The sequence below is a fragment of the Pteropus medius genome, unplaced genomic scaffold (assembly GCF_902729225.1).
Source record: "Pteropus medius unplaced genomic scaffold, Ma_sr-lr_union100, whole genome shotgun sequence".
In the NCBI taxonomy this organism is placed as follows: Eukaryota; Metazoa; Chordata; class Mammalia; order Chiroptera; family Pteropodidae; genus Pteropus; species Pteropus medius.
In genome coordinates, this window is record NW_024354502.1 from 21,391,487 (window position 1) to 21,411,233 (window position 19,747).

The 19,747-nt window shown below is 37.6% G+C and overlaps 1 protein-coding gene, 1 long non-coding RNA gene and 1 other non-coding gene across 5 annotated transcripts in view; 1 reads left to right on the plus strand and 2 right to left on the minus strand.

The window, feature by feature from the left end:
• LOC120595691 (uncharacterized) overlaps positions 1-8,617 on the plus strand; it is a 45,399-nt gene extending 36,782 nt beyond the window's left edge. The window contains exons 3-4 of the long non-coding RNA XR_005650938.1: positions 4,110-4,232; positions 7,916-8,617. This is a non-coding gene — a long non-coding RNA (uncharacterized LOC120595691). The remainder of the gene's footprint in view (positions 1-4,109; positions 4,233-7,915) is intronic.
• SPAG1 (sperm associated antigen 1) overlaps positions 1-19,747 on the minus strand; it is a 58,443-nt gene that overhangs the window by 14,178 nt on the left and 24,518 nt on the right. For 2 of the 3 annotated variants that reach the window (XM_039854002.1, XM_039854003.1), the window contains exons 11-14: positions 12,724-13,113; positions 12,257-12,356; positions 6,747-6,899; positions 1,159-1,325 (exon numbers count right to left, since the gene is read on the minus strand). In XM_039854002.1, coding sequence (XP_039709936.1) covers positions 1,159-1,325; positions 6,747-6,899; positions 12,257-12,356; positions 12,724-13,113 — 810 coding nt within the window. The remainder of the gene's footprint in view (positions 1-1,158; positions 1,326-6,746; positions 6,900-12,256; positions 12,357-12,723; positions 13,114-19,747) is intronic. The other variant, XM_039854004.1, reaches the window with a different exon arrangement.
• On the minus strand, positions 6,267-6,385 carry LOC120595908 (5S ribosomal RNA). The gene has a single exon (XR_005651026.1). It is a non-coding gene; the product is annotated as a 5S ribosomal RNA (ribosomal RNA).

Here is a 19,747-nt window from a genome sequence, read left to right on the forward strand (position 1 = left end):
TATGACATATTAGTTAATTTTTCATCTTTTATTTTGAACAGCAGAATATTTCTGCCTAATTTTCGCGTTTCAAAAGATCTCACACAAGGGGGCCAAATGACTCTCCTCAGGAATCCTGGTATACATGAGCCCGAAAATAATGTTACAGAGGATATTTTCCCCTCAATTTGCTGAAAAACTTTCCTCAAACTTTTCTTCCCCCAATGTTGGTAAATCTTTGGCATCTACCCTCACTAACAATGAGTACACGGTGAATAGGAACAGCTGATTACACCTCTGCTTACGATTTGCTCTCACAAATCTCTGGCATGGTCAGTAGATGCACTTTGTTTATAACAAACTTCCCTTCACTGAGCAAACACTTTTGGCCGGGCTCCGTTAATAATGGGCTTGAGGAAACTAGAGAGTTCTATGACTTTCCTAGGACTGCTAGATCATCTAAAAGCCTTGGCGGATGTTCCCTGCATCTTCTTTCTAGGCAATGGAGGGTCTAATACAAGCCATTAGGACATTATGGCTCAGGAACTTCAGGGTGTCTACAAGGTGAAGTTCAGCACAGGAACAGACATGCAGTTCCTAAGAAGGTAGGAGAAATGGGAGCTCAACTGGCTTTAAACCAGAAAGAGTGAAGTCGCATGTATTAAACACTCTGCACAAAGCAGAAGTAGGTACGACAGCAATGCAGATATGGTAACTACTATGATATAAGGCAGAAGGAAGTGCCTGCTAGATAGTTATGTTGTAGGGTTTTATTTATTTCGAATACATCACTCTTATTACGTTAGCCTTGTCAATACATGGTATAGTAGAAGACTATATGCTTGCTTTTTTTCTTAATAACGACACTGACTTAACCTCTACTGAGGTTATTACGACCTTATACAGTCAGCATGTGCTAAATATTTTATATGCATATCTCCATTTATTCCTGAGAACAACTCCACAGGACAGTTATTCATTTTACCCCCTTTTCACATACACTAGGATGCTGGAGGTGTGAAGCAACTTCTAAGACTCTGAAGTTAGAAAGGGGGAGAACAGGGTCTTAACGTAATACCAGGTCTAATGCCTGAGTTTATGCTTATTCTTCTGCTTTACTGTGAAAATATACAAGGCTCGAAATAACCCTCAGAAGAAAGGAGTGTAGGTTTCCCCTACCTGTGGTGCCTGGCTGGTGATGGCTGCTGGAATCGCCCACTTGGTCTGGAGGCATCTCTGCTGTGGGTCGCCAAGCTCGCAATTGCACTGAAGTGGGCACAGAAGGAATGGGTGACAACTTCTCCCGCCAGCTTGGACCATCCAGATCCATTAAAATTTTTGTTATTCTAAAGAGAAAAATGAGTTTTCTCTATTGATTATGCAATTTGTGTTTTATATTACCAAAGGTCATATCAAGAGTAAGATTTACCAAAAGAAAAAAAAAAAGTAAGATTTACAAATGCTATACATTTGTGTATTTCCCTGTAGAAAACATACGATCTTGAGCTATTTGTTGTCCACATAAATGGTCTTCAAAAGGACTTTTAAAAGTTGCCAAAAACTATGTAACTTTAGATCCTTTTTGTATCAAAGAAAAAATTAAGACATTTCTAATTGGTTTAAAATTTTAATTTTTGAAAAAGCAAAATATAAATTAAAATTTGGGAAGCCTAGAAGAAATGACCCACAACATTTAAAATAATTACTAAATTGACAATGTATTACTCTTGAGACTATTCAATACATTAGAATTTCTACGGCCAAATTATATACTAAAAACAAGCGTACAAGATTGGCTGCTAAAACCAGAACACTGCTTTTTCTTAAAACATTTACATGTGGTTAATAATCATATGGTAATACTCTTACTTGGTATTTTTTTTCTTCTCTAAAATTATCCATTTATTTTGCATAAAGATGAAAAAATAGGATACTGGAGTCTACTTCAAGGGCCCTTGTATTAATGACATTTATTAAAAGTCATCATAAATCTCAGAGTAACATCCCTGATTATCACTTTCTCATCATTTTAAACATATAAAACATCATACTTTTATTTAAAAACAAAACAGAATTATGTCTTTGGGATGAATCTGGTTTTAAAAAGGTGCTCCCCAAGACTGAAGGTTTACTGGTAATTAATAGAATGCATTAGAGTTACAGAGCTCAGTAATACTTTTTGTGTGAAAAATTTTTATATTTATATAGAGACACATAGTTTCCCTACAGTTTCTTCATCTGAAATTGCAATAGTGATCTGTGGTTATGATAAGCAAATTATTATATTTTAGTGTAAAAAAAATCTGAAAAATAATATACAACCACCCACAACTGAAGGGGGGAAAAAAAAAGCTTTAGAAAAAAGAATTTTAAAGCAAAACTTGTATTACCAGCAAATAGGAAGGAAGAAGCAGCTGAAAAGAGATGATGTGTTGCCAGGAAGTAAATAAGTATATGCAGGGAAATGTAACATATAAGATTCCTGGAGAGGAAGAGAGGAATATGGTTAATGGAAGACAGAAACAAAAAAAGCACAGCTGTTTAAATTTTTTAAAAAGTTGCTGTTGCTTAGATGGAAAAGCAAGAGTAAATATGGGATTCATGAAAAGGAACAGTGAAATTTTAAAAATGGGTATTTTATAGAAAAATACATACAGCAAAACCTGACAACGCCTCATCATCATCATCATAAAATGATATACCAGCAAGAATCAATTAGAAAAAAATGAATGTCTTAAAAGTCAATATGTGTAAAGAACCCTCTTGAGCACATATAAAAAGTATTAATACAATCCTCAAACAATTAAACAGAATTACCATAATCACCGAGCAATTCCACTTCTAGGAACTGAAAACAGGCAAACAGAAACCTGTACCGGAATGTTCATAGCAGCACTACTCACAGCAGTCAAAACGTGGAAACAACTCAAATATCCATCAAATGATGAATGGATTAATAAAATGTGGTATTATCCATGAAGCAGAATATTATTCACCCATAAAAAGGAAGTACAGATATGTGCGACAACATGGATGAACCTTGAAAACTCATGCCAAGTGAAAGAAGCCCAACACAAGGTACATATCCTATGATTGCATTTATATCAACTATTCAGAATAGGTAAATCCATAGACACAGAAAACAAATTAATGGCATCAAGGGCTGGGAGGAGGGAGAATGAGGAATGACGGCTTAAACGAGGACAGTTTCATTTTGGCGTGATGAAATGTTTTGGAACTAGACAGAGATGGTGCTACAACATTGTGAATGTACTAAAAGGCCACTAAACTGTACATTTTAAAATAGCTAATTTTATGTTATGCTACAATTTTTTAAAAAACTATAATGCAGAAGGTTCAGAAATGTGAGAAATCGGTCTCTCAGCCATGTATTTCTCCCTCAGCCTATTGCTGAACTACATTTCTTAAAATATCTTTTCAAAAAGCCCCTCCTGTCGGATACTTCAGGTGTCTTCCCGCTTTGTTTCACAAGAGCCCCTAACTCGTTGAGATCTTATTTTCCCTGACCATCTCGGAGACCACAGGACAGAGGATGGGCAAATTAAAAGCAGAGCCCCAAAGCACAGAAGTGAACTATGCAGTCTGTTAAAGAATGCATTCATGCAACACATTTTTACTGAGGATATCTACTGTGCAAGGCACTGCAACTAAAGATGGATAAAACACAATTCCTGATCTCAAGGAACTCCTAGTAAAACGAGAGAAAAAAAATTACAGAAAGAGAGGGACAGAGAATTTACAAACAATATGGAAGCTGGGTAATAAGAAATGGCACAGTGTTCTGCAGGCAGCAAGGAAGGAAGCCTGAAGTGCATGTATCTGGTGGGGGGAGATGGGTGGATCAGGTAGTCTTTTCCTAGGAAGCACATCCTCTCCTAAAGGACGGGAGGAATTAACCAGACAAGAAGGGGGAAAGGGCCTTCACCCACATATGAGGTAGCAGATGACACGCAGTGAAACGGCTATGCAGTAGGGCGAATGACTTAGAGAGCTCCCAGGTGACACTGCTTGATTTTACAATCAAGATCAAGGAGGCTGTGAATGCCCAAGGTTTCATCTAGCTCCACTCTAGAGCCAAGAACCAATATATATCCCTTTCTTACGGATAGGCTGGGATCACAGAGGTTCTGAGTGACCACAGAGTGGAAGCTCCATGGAATGCTTGTCAGTTCTACATTCAGATCTTTCCGACAGCTTTCTCCCAAGTGCACTGAGACCATGTGATGAGTGAGGTAAGGCATGACTTTAAAAAATAAATTAATCCAAAACATGCCATTCTCATTTTCTACAATTTTGCTCAAGGTCTTCTCAGATTCTACCAGTGCCCTTCAAAGACCACCTCAAATCTCTCTCTCTAACACCTGCAGCCCACAGACAAAGGTGGCCTGACCTCATGATGATGCCCTTACTAATAACTTTTCACACTTGGGGATAATCTGTTTTAAGTTTTTCCCCTTACCTATATTCTAGTTTGCTTAGACAGAGACTATCATTTTTTTCCCTTTTTGTCTTTTTTTTGTGGGGAGTGGGGCATGGTACACTAGACCAATACAGGGCACAGTGTAACACAAATACTTAAGAAGTTATACTTTGCGCATATGGGATCAGAAAATATTATACATAACTAGAAATGCTACGCAACTAGTAATTTTCAAATTTCATCTGAAAGCAATCTATGAAGTCTGAATTCTTACCTTCCCATTCTCACTCAAGGAGTAAATATGTCATAATATAAATCTGATCCAAATTCTTTGCTATTTCACCATAAACTGATATTCATCCTACTGAGTGTCTGTGTAAAGGGCATATAACACAAATACCTAGCAGGCTCATAAAGACACCCATTCTCCTGAAGAGAAACAACAGATGTTGCCACTGACAGATGTAGTACCAATGAACATCTGCAAACTCTATAGAAGAAGATTCAACATGGCAGTTTTCACTATATTTTTTATCTTGTCCGATAACTGGCACAGATTGACATCACTGAAAACACTTTCCTAACCCCACAGGAAATACTAAACCCCATTTACAAATACTAAAATGAAATTCTGTGCATTTTGAGCAGCACAAAAAACCTATATCCTGTGCTATAAAAAAAATAGGATATTCAAAAAATAAAATAGGATATTCAATGAACAGTAGAAAATGGACCAGGAAACAAATATAAAACTATAGGAAGACAATTCAGAATATATCATGAAATAGAAATTAACTTAGAGAGAACAGTTGATTTTGATGGAAAGATAGAAGGCTGCCATTTTGGAGGAAGAACTGCAAACTTATTGCATAAAAGAGTTAAATTTCTTGGTAATTAGGATAAATTTCTTGGTAAATAAAATTCACAGGAATAAAAAATACCCCTCTATCAATGGGAAAGACATGAATTTTTAGTGTACAAAATACTATAAAAATATATGAAAAAGTAACCAAATAAAAATTGAAATAAGAATATAATTTTACTTAGAATATCAGTGAACATTTTATAAAACATAAATTAATGTTTACAAGCGTATGCTATTAAATATGGCATACTCATTGTTACCGATATCTACCAAGCAGTTATTGTACTAAATCTTTTGCAGACAGCACATTTATACAAATTATACTACTCCATTAAATATTTACAACATCCTTATGAAGTAGGTACTTACTAGCATCACTTTACAATAAATACATACATACATACACGCACAAACGCACACAGAGCAATTAACAACTTGTCCACACAGTTAGCTAGAGGTGAACTGAGGCTTTAACTCATGTGGTCTGATTAAAGATTCCACCTAGTTAACAACAGCACTATGCTGAAAAGCAATACAAACTTTTCTGAAAAGTGATTTAAGCACATTGCATCAAAGATCTTAAAAAATACATATTCTTTAATATCTTAATTTCTAGATTTATAACCCAGGTATTCAAAAATATGAACAAAGGCTTATAGAGATGAATAACACGTAATTATAAAACAGTGAAAACTAATATTATAATAGTTAATTAAATTATGACATAATTTATGAAACATTACATCAATGTGTATTAATCAAATTTTCATGTCACAAAAATGTGATATATGAAAAATTTTTTTAAATCATGGAAAAACAAGGGTATATATGAACACAAAATTGAGATTAACTGTCATCTTGAATTAATGAAGGAATTTATAATATTCTATTTAAGTAGAAAATTGGGTACAAGTTCTTCATCTATTATTAACATCTTATTCATTTATATTTATTAATATTCATTTGTATGTATTTATTTTTTGCCTACAGCACCTGGTCTTCCTAGGTGGTCTCCCATCCAAGTACTAACCAGGCCCAACCCTGCTTAGCTTCCAAGATCAGATGAGATTGGGCTCGTTCAGGGTGGCAGGGCCGTAGACTCATTTCCATTTATTAAATATCTTATAAAACAGTCTAAAAACAAAAATGCAATATAAAGTGATAACGTTGATTATGACAAAAATATGAATATTTTTAAATGCCCTGTTAAAAACAAAGAAATAGTCCAAAACTTTCATGGGACTGTTCTTGGTTGTTATAGTGCTTCTTATTGTTCTATGACTCAGTTTACTTTCTCAATTAAATTAAATGTATCATAGTTCCAGTTTTTTTAAAAAAGGGCAGTCATTCATGTAAATAACTGAGAACACATCTGTACTTTGACATCCTTCTTAAAGGAGAGAAAGAAAAAAAATCTAATTCCATCTAGACCTCAGAGGTAGCTGCCTCAGATCAGGTTACCTGTTAATACTGTCATTTGCTATCTGGATTCCGCAGTCTATTTGCAACACTGTTTTATAATCCACATAAGCTTTCTGATACTGCTCTAACGTTTCATAGGCCATTGCTCGTCGAAGAAGAGGTTTGATTGAGAATGGATGAAGTTCCAAAGCCCTAAAGACGACAAAAATATTACGTCATTTGTTTTGAAAATTACTCTTTAACTTACACTAACTGAATGTATACTGTAAAACAAGGCTCTCAAATACACACCTACCTGATAATTCATCTTGGGAACCTGGCAACATAGCAGAAAGACAAATCCAGAATGGCAGAGCAATCAAATCTATGGCTATTTCCTTTTAAACGAGTACCAAAGCACTCTTTCCCCCGCTGAGCCTGAGCTCCCTGGCAGCAGGCAGTGTGCCTCACCCCCCACCCCACCGCACTCCCTCACAGCCCCCTGTACCCTCACCCCACATTGCACACTAACAAAGCCCACCATGGCACCAGGCACAAAATAGGCTTTCAGCTGATTCTTGTTAACTGACAAATTAAAAGGAAAGTTTTTATTGGCACATATGTATTTAATAAGGCATCTTAGCACAGAACCACAAAAATTTGCATTACTATTTGAAAATCAGCCCTCTAAAACCTAATATGCTTTATTAAGATTTACTTGCTGCCAAAGGGCTTCAAAAATAGACCAGAGGAAATCAAGGAAGAAAGTCATGAACTTTCATCTTTCACTTTTTAGTCTATGAAGTATTTCCAATATCACTGGAGATCATTTCAAGGTTGCGTTCCTTGGTTTTGTTTGAAGTAATGGTTTAAAGCTAATCCACTACTTAATATACTTCATTATATTCTGAAATAAACATATAATTAAGATTGTATTTATAAATTAAACTTCTGTATTCTTAGTTTTCATAAAATTAACCCAAACTGTAAATATCTCTGGACTCCGTGCAGAGATCCTATGAAGAGCCTACTTCCTGTATAACTCACTAAAAAAGTAAGCACCAGGCTGTCCACGTTGGGGACTGCAGGTTTGCTCTTCTGGCTAATTCTTATGTGACAAGCAGTGTACATGTCAGATACTTACTTTGCTTCAGGGAAAGCATGAGCAAGGGCTGCTTTATTTTTCCCCCCCAAATTACTGGAGATCTGCTGTCTATTCTTGTCTACAGTGATCTGGCGAGAAAGCTCTGACTGAACATCTGCTACTTGCTAGTGACTACAGACCTTCTCATCCAATCTCACAACCAGCCTGCAAAGTAAGTATTATGTTCACTTTGCAGGTAAGGAAATGGAGAGACAAATGGAGCAATCTGCCCACATGTCAGTTCTTTTGAATTTAAGCTTCGGGAAGGCAAGAGCATTGCCTGTCTAGAGCACCTCTACATTCGCAGTGCCTAGATCCACACCAGGGCCACAGAAGCACTCTTCAGGGCCTACATTCTTTCTACCACAAACATATACGAAAACACTACAAATAAAGAAATTCGGAGTCATCGGCCACTTGCACCCCTTCACAATTCTCCAGAGTACAGACACTGAACTGCACATGTGGGTGTGTTCTTGTAGTCTGCACCACAGAAGTTGTTCTAGAAATGTCACTAAGCTTAATTAGCTTCATTTCTCTGAAAAATAACCAATTTGCTCTGCCTAGGTGTTAGGATTATGGGTGATTTTAATCTCATTTTGTGTTGTACTGGGTTTCACATTTTTTCCTATAATAGGTATGTTACTTTTGTAACCAGTAAGTTATATAAAAAATAAAAATAAAATCAAGTAAAAACACCTAACCACTAGAAAACAGATCTCTGGGCACCAGAATCTATCACCTGTACCACTGACTTAAATCTAGCTTAGTTTAATGCTTATAGGGTATTAACAACACGAACAGCCACAAGACTATCACCCTTTCACCGCAGACTTCCAAAACCCAGATACTATTAATCCACTCAAGATGGACCTGAGGTAGGCGCAGAATCTAAAATTGAGTGAAATGATGCATTTAATTTTTAGCAAACTGGGTCAGCTTTAGCTCAAGCGTTTACTTCGTCATGGTAGACTACTAATTTTTAGCACTCCTCAGCCTAGTAAATGCAAGATATTTTTCTCTTTAACCACAATCCTGAAAATAAATATGGGCTTATAAATGGAAATTCCACAAAGGAATAAAGAAAAAAAAAAAGCATCCATTCATAAAAACACAGAGCACTTTTAAACCGGAGTTTACAAAAGCTTAACTATTCAAGTTCACACAGTTATGCCCTAAACAGTCTTCTAATTTCAACTCTGTCAGAGAGTAGCAAAGATGAGCAAAACAGAGAATTACTAGGCATCAGTCATTTGTACTGAACCTATCAAAATACCCTCAGTGGAAAGCCACTGAAAGATTTTTGGTGCGGTTTAGATAACCCAAAAAAGTTCTCTAACACAGCAGTCCCCAACCTTTTTGGCACCAGGGACCAGTGCTCCTATGAGAATCTAATGTCTAATGATCTGAGGTGGAGCTGAGGCGGTGATGCTAGCGCTGGGGAGCGGCTGCAAACAGAGATGAAGCTTCGCTCTCTCGCCTGCCACTCACCTTTTGCTTAGAACCAGTCTGCAGACCAGGGGTTGGAGACATCTGCTCTAATGGATGAAAGAGTTTTTTTTTAGCTGATAAACAATGATAAGAACCAGAAAGGAATTTCTAGAATAAAGCTTTTAAACATTTGCTTAGGCATCATAACCCCATTTCATGTTTCACCTGGAAGCCTAAAATAGAAGTGAGGAGAGGGCCAGCGCCTGGAGCCCCTTGAGCTCCTTAAACACTCCTTACACTCACAACGGTAATTCTCTTCATGTGCCCCTGGGAAAACATCTCAGAGGAAGTGCTTCAGAGTAGGCCTGAAGAGTTGATATACTTAAAATCAAATACTTTTCCCCCAAAATGCATAAAAGTTATTTTCATAGGTAAATAAATGAAAGTTATTTCATAGGTTCCCTGCTCCCTTTTAAATTTTGCCATGAGTTTCTCATTTTCAATGTTTGACTCCTGCTATCAGTTATATTGTAATAAAGGCTCATACACAAAACAATTCTCCAAAGAACAGAGATAATTAACCGAAAAATTAAAAAACAGGCTTCCTTTAAAATGTATGCAATCTTTTGAAGTGAAAACAGTCATATTTCTGCTAATAAATGATTCCTAGCTCATACAAATTTAAATACACCCATATTTCAACATGTTCGCAATAGCAAATCATGGTTTTTCTGGCATTAAAATGAGTTTGAGAAGAGCTGCTTTGGAGTAAAATCCCCCTATTCCTCTCATGCTGGCATCCATATGCCAGGTAAAGAAAACAACTCAGTCCCTATGGAGTTCAGTACTTGGCCTAGAACACAACTCTTAGCTAAGGACACCCCCTCCCCAGCAGGCCATCTCAAGACAAACTTCCATTCTAGCCTCCCTGGACACCGTGGCCAAAGCCGTCTTTAACTTCCTCCTGGGTCTTCACTGAAACAGGAGTGTTAGCAAGAAAATGCCACCTGAAATGATCTCACTTAAGGACAAAATGAGTCCACTTCTACAGTAGCCCTTGGAGGTCCTGGGTTTTAAATAGAGTCCTGAGCACTGCAGGAATACCAAAGACAAAAGTAATGTATTAGCCAGAGACACTTGAGCTGAAAAGTTTGAAGGGAACCAAAGTTTTGCCAAAAAACTATACCTTTTGGGATACTGATTTTTAAGCTGGTTATTAAGAAGCAAAAGACTCAGAAAACCTTTGACTCTCCCCCTTTTCCTGCACAGGAGATTCAGATAGAAAAACCTGCTCTACAAAAGAATTAAGCATGGTAGACAGGACAGCCTCAAGCAGGGTCCTGTTCACCAAATCCCTTCCTACCTGTATCTCATTGTTTCTTGGTTGCCTACCAAATATTTATACCTGCCATGTACATTCCTCTCACTTTTGAAATCTATGATTCCATCTCCTGCCTTCTCTTTTACCCAAAGTAACATATATACCCAATTTTACCTGTCTTTGGAATTTTCATGCTTATGTGAATTCTCCATGCACATGTATTAAAATTTCATTTTCTCTTATTAATCTGTCTCTGTTAATTTGATTAGCCCAGCTAGAAGGACTTAGACAGTGGGAGGAAAAGTATTATTATTATTTTTTTTAGCTCTCACAGGTTCTTGGCTGCCAATCACAACATGTCTGATATTCTGCAAATCCACAGTCTTGTTGGTTACTTAGGTGAGGGTAAATGTTTAACATTCTGCTTTCCTGATGAGGCATTTGCCAATTTTTACAGTATCAGTACTCTAACCGTGGCTGACTTCAGGTTACCAATTTGACTTTGACCAACTCAAAATCCTGAAACTGTAACAACTGGCTAGTGTGAACTAGCACAATAGTGGATGGGGTCTAAAGTTGGACAGAGTGAACATAAACATTTATTTAAAATTCAAATATGTAAAACTGGCAAAAATTCCAAGTGCCTCAACCTTCTTTTTAAACTGTCGGCACAGATCCTACTAAGTTTAAGGCATATCAATAAACTGATACCACCAATGAAAAAAATCAATTGTTCGCCTTATAGTTAGGGTGTCCACAGAAGTTACTGCCCAAACTAGGGCTTCTGGCTTCTGAGAGTGAAAAGGGTGTGATACTAATAATTATACCAGATAAAAGGAGTAAACCAAGACTGTGGAGGTAAAACCAAGACATAATGACTTTTAGTTTTTAGATGCACTAACAGTAGCTTCTTTCCAAAGGACTCCTGAAGCAGGCTTATTACTTAATGGTAAAAGAAAACAATACTTATTATTCATGTGTAAATATGTTCCTCTATCTCAGCATGTAAATAAATGGTTGAGTACCATGGGTCACTACTGTGCTTGAGATGCAAAGTTGTATAAAAACATGGTTCCTGATCTCACAGAGCTTAAAATCCAATGCAGTGGATGACACAATGACAGTACAAGTGTTATAGATGTGAAGATGACGGAGGAGTCTGAAGGTGACCAGGCAGGCGAGCGGAGCGGGCAGCTGAGCAGGGATTTCAGAAGCAAAGGCGTGCAGAGCATATTACAGTGGACCACATAAGAGCAGAAAACTTGTTTTGGGGGCAACATGGCGACAGGAATTTATAATTATCTGGAAGACAAAACTGAGTAAGTAAACACCTGTTTGAAACAGTCTGAACAAAACAGTGCTTGAGGAAAAGTTATTCCGATGCCACAGTGGATTGAAGGAGGCAGAGAGTGGTTAGACGACTTCTCCAGTAGTCTAGGATTGATATAGAAAGAGCATGAATTAAAGTGGTAGCAGTGGAAATGGAAAGTTTGCACAATCTTCTATAACTATTTTCATATGTGAAAAAGAATTTGACTTTTTTGTATTAGTTAACATACCTTAAAACTGCCTTAAGAAATTAAGACTCATGCAGAAAACCTAGGAGGACAGTAAATACTGTACTCAGCACACTGACATAACAATCTCTTGACAAAACTGAAAACGGCAGTTTACCTGTTACAATCTTGAATGCAGCCACTGCAGTTTCCTTCCTTTAGGTAACATGCTGCTCTATTTGAATATAAGATACTTAGATCATCCGCACTTCCACTTCCTAAAATCACATTTAATTAAATACAATTAAAATCCATTAGCAAAATCAATTTCACCAGAATTTCAAGACGACTGAGGTCTCCAGCGGCACTGCAGCCCTACATCCTGCTAATAACGCGGAGCTCCGAGGAGCCGTGTGTGCCTGCAATGGCCACAGCGGGAAAGCCCGCGAGGGGACAAACCCGCCTCGCCTGGGCACATGCTACACATTCCGAGGCAGGCTGCTCGCGCAGATCCCGTCACACACCCCTCGGTCACCAGGAAGGAATGTACAGACGTAAGTGCCTGTCATTCAGGAGGTGGCCTCTTTGGGTCCCGAGAGCCGCAGCCCAGGCATCCGAGGAACCCGCGGGGCGCAGCTCGCCTACCTGCTGGCTCCAGCTGTGCTACCGCGGCCGAGTACTTGAGCGCCGCCTCGGCGAACTGCCCGCTTTTGAACAGCTCGTTGCCTTGGCTCTTAAGGCCAGCGGGGCCGGCAGCGGGGCCGGGCGGCGGCGCGCCGGGCCCGGGGGACGCGTCTGCCGCGGCGGGGTCCCCGGCGCCCCGCCCGCCGCGCGGGTGCCCGTTGGCCCCGCCGGCCGTCGCCAGGGCCCGCGGGCGTCCCCGCTTGTTCGCGCCGGCCCCCGGCGCCCGGCCCCGCCGCGGTGCGCCCCTCTCCGGCCTCTTGCCGTCCTCACTTTTGCCCGTCAGCTTCTTCTGGATGTTGCCCATGGCGCACGGCTCCTCGGCGCGCGCGGCCCCCGCCGGCTCCGCGGGCCCTGTGGGAAGTGGATGCGGGAAGTGAGTGTTTGCATCACCAGGAGAAACTACCGCGGCGGCCGCGGGGGTGCCGGGCGCAGACGCGCGGCCCGGGCGCTCGCGGGGGGCGGGCCGCGGGCAGCCGGGCGGGCGCCGCCCCTCGGGCGGAGCCGGGCGCGCGGGCCTCTCCCGGGCACGTCCGCCCGCAGGGTTTGTCCGAGGCCCCGGGCGCCTCCTGGGCTGTGGACTGAAGCCGGCCGGTATTTAACTCTTCAAACGCTGACGGGCTTGTGAATCTGAGAACCGGCACTTCAAAATCATTGTCTGCATCAAAAGCATACGAGTGGAGATAGAACTTACATAATACCTACTTTTCTTCCACTTACAATTTACGAATGAATGAGGTTACTAAAACTTGAATACAATAATTGCACCCAAAGTTAGGGTATCCTTAAGTTGAAGGACTGGGAAAAGAAGTTCATTTGAAAGGAAAATTAAGTCCAACTGATTTCTAAGTCATTTTAAAGTAAATTATCAAAGAAATCGCATAAAATAGGCACCCAGTTTTTAAAGTGAGTCTCAGGAAGACAGTAAGTTTTCCATTGCAATGCCTTATTTATCCTTTAAAATTCCTTTGATCTTGATTGAAAGGTATAAAATCATAGCCTTAACAACTGAGTACCGAATCTACTATTTTTAAATATAAAATGTATAAATATTTCGTTGATGGGTGTCTTATCGATACTTTAAGCAATTTATTATTTTGTTAAAGAAAAAACCCACAGACCCCAAATGGCATCGCTTGTGCTAAAAGTCCATCATACCAAACCTAGATTTAATTGCAGTTTCAATCTCTCCCAGAAACATAATCTTAATCAACCAGCATAGAATTTTTTTGGTCAAGCACCAGTAGTCTATCATGTGTGCCCTCACCATGCCCGACTCCTCCCTACCCCCCAAAAAGAAAAAGCAATCTGTGTGATCAAAACTCTTCTCTGTTCTCTTCCCCCACAGAGAAAAAAATGTCATGGCCCAAAATTAACCTATTCTTTTCTTTCACTAAGAGCTCCCTTGCCCCTGCTTCCTATAAAAACCTGCCTGATAAGACCACCTTCTCCTAAGGGAAGGTGACTTAACTTCTTAGTCTCACCCTCTTTCTGCCTATAAAAACCTTCCAATGTATACATCTCCTTGGAGTGCTCTTCTAGTTGCTAGATGAGATGCTGCTCGATTAACATATTGCATAATAAAGCCATTTAGATCTTCAAATTTACTTGATTGAATTTTGTTTTTACCAATTCCAAAGCATCACTAAAAAGCACTTAAATACAATGACTTCCAAGCTTTCTCTTTTAACAAATTCTAATCTGATTTTTAATAGATATATTTTCCATTCTGTTTCATGAATGGTAAAGCCAGGATTTGAAGCATAAAGACAGAGGGAATAGAAAACTACAAGTATTTGAATGAAAATTGGTGGACGGTCACCTTAAGGCCACTAACAAATACAGTTTTCTATACAGCAAAATAACGTCCAATTTTGGATCACTAACCCAAAGGTGCTTAATTATTAAAATAAAAAGATCTTGTTTCTGTGATAAATCCCCAGATTGGACCCAATACGATTATTAGAGCAAGGCTCCACTCTTCCTCATTTGGTATCTGCTACTCAAGTCCCCACCCAGCATTGAAACAGATGGAAGCACAAGTATCAGGAGAAATAGACAACTTAGTATTGTACATTCCTTTTATGTCATCCCTTCGTGTTCAGCCAAAACTATTACTAAATAACTGCAGTTTATTTAGAACTTAATATGGGTCCTCTTAATAATCTTCACACCAAATATTATCACTTTACAAAGGAGACAACAGAAACACAAGGAAGTAGCTAAGGAATTTGTTCAAGCGCAGAGAGCTAGGAATCCCAGTATAACTGGGATGCAAATGAACTGAACTGAATGCAAAGCTGCACTTCTTTTCTTAAGATCAAAAAGTCCCTGAACGACTTTTCCAGTCCCTGCAAAGGTAAACAAAGGCCAGAACATGAAAGTCTTGTGAGTCCTGTTGGGTATTGCACTACCTGTAGGACATTCCAGAAGTGCTATTCAGGAGGTGGTTCCAAATCTAGATCAGAGGAGTGGCCTTATCTAGGGACACTGACTTAAGAGCTGCTGTCTTATAAAGGATCATGAAGTTTGGATGTAGATTAGGTCACTCAGATCTTCCAAAGGATTCCTGAGAAATACTAAAACTTAAAGGATGATCAGAGGAAGCTCTCATATGGAGATAGAGGAGTACCTGCAAATGAGAGAAAACCCAGGAGGGCATAGTGCCTCCAAAACCAAGAAGAAAGGCATCAATAATAACATTTAAATCTCAAAGGAAGTAATGGCCAGTGTCATTTAACAACAACTAAAGAGAACCTTTAGATCTAAAGATGACAAGAACTTTAGTAGCCTTGGATGGGGTTGTTTGTGTAGTTGGTAGATGCAAAAATCCTCAATAAAATACAAGCAAACCAAATACAATAGCATATTAAAAGGATTATACACCATCCCCAAGTGGGACTTATCTCAGGAATAGTTCAATAGTAGATAATCTATGAAACAAAACACATTAATAGAACAAGGGGAAAACCACGTGATCATAACTAACACTGAAAAGGAATTTGACAAAATCTAACACCTCTCATGATAAAAACACTCAGAAAACTAGGAATATGAATGAAATTTCTCAGTGTAATACAGTAACTTTATGAAAAACTCACAGCTAACATCATACTTAATGGTGAAATTCTGAAAGCTTTCCCCTGAAGATCAGGAGCAAGACATGGATGCCCTTTTCACAAGAGCTACTCAACATTCTACTGGAAGTTGTAACCTGATCAATTAGTCAAGAAAAAGAAATAAAAAGCATTCACATTGTAAAGGAAGAAGTAAAACTATCTCTTTATAAATGATATGATACTATACAGATTTTTTAGGATTACATATATAACATACAATAATATAATTATATATTATATTATATGTTATGATGTATAATTAATACTTACATATGTAAATATGTGGAATGTAATTATAATTATGAAATATAAAAATTATAATTTATTATATATTATAATAATACTACATATGTATATATTTCTAAAGAATACACACATACACACACACCCCACTACTAAAGCTAATAAGAAAATTCAGCAAAGTTTCAGGGTACAAGATCAACATAAAAAATCAGTTGTTTCTACGCACTAGCAATAAACAATCCAAAAAAAGAAATTACAATGACAATTCCATTTATAACATCATCCAAAGGAATAAAATATTTAGGAATAAATTTAACAAGAAGGTGAAGGACTTGTACACTTAAAATTACAAAACTACTGAAAGAAATTAAATAAAAGGAAAGATAGGAAGACTTCATGTTGTTAAGATATTAATATTATCCAAAGTGACCTACAAATTCAATATAATCCTTATCAAAATTCCAGAGCCTTTTTTTGAGAAATAGAAAAGCTGATCCTCAAATTCATGTGGAATTACAAGGGGTCTAGAATAGCCAAAATAACTGAAAAAGAAGAACAAAATCAAGACTCGAGACTTACTAAAAGCTACAGTAATCAAAACAGTGGTGCTGGCATAAGGATAGTCATATAGACCAGTGGAATAGAATTGAGAGTCCAGAAGTAAACCCATACATCTATGGCCAGTTGATTTTTTTGACAAAGGTGTCAAGTCCATTTAATAGAGAAAGAATAGTCTCTTTAACAAATGGTGCTGGGACAACTGGATCTCCATGTGCTTAAAAAAAAAAAACAAAGTTAAGATGGACTCCTTCCTACCTTAATTAATCAAAATAAATCAATGACCTAAATATATGAGCTAAACAATAAAACTCTTACAAGAAAACATAAGGATAAATCTACACGACCTTGGATTTAACAATGGATTTTTATATGACACCAAAGGCCCAAGCACAAAAGAAAAATAGATAAATTGGACTTCATCAAAATTAAAAACTTTTGTACATCAAAGGATATTATCAAGAAAGGAAAAAGACAACCCACAGAGTGGAAGAAATTATATGCAAATCATATCTGATAAGGGTCTTGTATGTATCCAGAATATATAAAAAATACAATGCAATAATAAAAAAACAATCTAATTGTAAAATGTGCAAAGGAGCCGAATAGACATTTCTCCAAATAAGATCTACAAATGTCTAATAAACACATGAAAAGGTGGTCAACATAAAAGTTATTAGGGAAATGCAAATCAAAACCATAAGGAGTTATCACTTCACACACACTAAGATAGCTATAATCAAAAAGGCAAACCATAACAAGTGTGTACAAGATTGTGGAAAAATTAAAATCCTCATATATTGCTGGTGGGTATGTAAAATGCTGTAGCCACTTTGGAAAACAGCCTGGCAGTTCTTCAAGGAGTTAAACAATTGCCATATAACCTAGTATTCCACTACTAGGTATATACCCAAGAAAATTAAAAACGTACACACACACACACATACACGAACTTGTACATGAATATTCATAGCAGCATTATTCATAATAGCCAAAAAGTGGAAACAACCTAAATGTCCACCAACTGATGAATGGAAAAAGAAAATGTGGTATATTATCCATGCAATGGAATATTACTTGTCCATAAAAAGGAATGAAGTGTTGCATGCTGCAATATGAATGAACCTTGAAAACACCATGCTTAGTGAAAGCAGCCATGCACAAATGGCCACATATTGTATAACTCCATATATATGAAATATTCAGATTGGGCAAATCCCTAAGACAGAAAGCCAGGAGGGGTAATGGGAGCTATTCTAATAGATATGGGATTTCTCTTTGTGATTATAAAAATGTTCTAGAGTTAGTGGTGATGGTTGTACAACTTTTTAAATATATTAAAATCCATTGAATTAGAAAATGTTGAATTTTATGACATATAAGTTATATCTTATCTTAAAGAAAGAGTGCTTTTTTTACCTTACCTTGACAGCAAAGAATACTCTTTTTTTCCCCCATCCTGGACAATTTAATGGGAGAAAAAAAGAATATTTAATTTTCACTTTTTATTAACAATACAAAATTTATTGATCATTTAATTTCATTAGTGATTTATCTGTTCATATGCTTTGTTCATTTTGGTACTGAGATCTTTAACTTTTTCTTGTTGTTTTATAAAAGCTCTTCATATTACAAGGTTGTCAACCTCTTGCCATTTTTCCTAATTTGTCATTTGCCTTTTAATTTGTTTTATGGCATCTGACTTGCACAGGTTTTTCATTCTTACTAATCAAAATCATTAACTTTTCTCTTTATGATTTTGTCTATTGTTTTAACTCTGAAAACCCCACCCTTCTACCCTCCTGATCCCACCAATTCTAGGTCAAGAGAAATATTTATATTTCATTCTTCTGTTAGTGAATAACTGTTTAATTTTCTTATATCTCATTTTTAAATGGGAATAAGGGAGGCAAGATGCTTACTTTCCTCTGATTACTTCTCACAGACTCTATAAGGACATAGACTAAACACCAAAGTTTCTGACAGCTACAGTTGTAAGATGATGGCCACTTCTAAATGCTCTCTACAGAGAAGGAAATGCTCTCTATGAGGGAAGGAAATGCATCTCTACGAATAGATGGGGAGTTTCCGAGAAAGCCCACAAATTCAAATTCCCAGATTTAATAAATCTGACAAACAGGCAGGTATTTCTTCATACTAGTCTTTAGAAGAACAGGTGAAGAAAGCCTATCGATTGTCTTATCTTAGAACCTGAGCACAGAGTAGATGCTCAATAATCGCCACTTATTAAGTTAAATCCATTTGTATGCTATATAAACCAATGTTATACCTCAGTCTGGATGAACTGGGCCTGGCCAACCCAAGTGGAACTCCCAGAGGAGCAGCATTATCAGCTAAGGACACAAAATACTAATTGCTGTATTTTTTCATGGTCTTCATGTGCTTAAAAAAAAAACAAAGGGCTTCTTGCATCATACCCCATAATGACTAAAAATTCTTTCTTGGAATGTGGTGGGATGGGAAACCACGCGTAAAGATTCCAATTTGATAATCTCCCTCTTGGCTGTAACATTATTTTCCTAATAGCAACTTAGATTTCTCCTTTTCCAAGGCTCTAGGACCTCTTTTTACATGTCATCTAACAATGGAACTTGGTAGAAGTGAGCATAAGATAGTTCTAACGATTTCATTTCATCTTAAAAGGACTACTTCTGGGCTTCCAACCATTCATTCCACTTAATCTTGACTTGCTTTCCTGATAAAAGAGAACTAACTTGTTTTAAAATTTATATTCTTCCTATCAAGACATTTTTGTTTTCTGAATCTTACATATTTTTGTATATTCCCTAATTTAAAAAATAAATATGGGGGCATGAATGACAGAATCAGAAATGGTTCTTGTAAAGTTCCTGGCTGCCTGGAGACCTGATTGGAACTATTGCGTCTCTATGACACTCGTCTGAGGGAGGAACATCTTATCACTCTGTCAAATGATATTACACTATAATAACCCTGACTCTGCAACAATCCCAACTCAGATTTCTACTCATAGAAATAGTTCTACTGATTTTTTTAGTGATTAGACTTTTCCTGTTTGTTCATTTCTA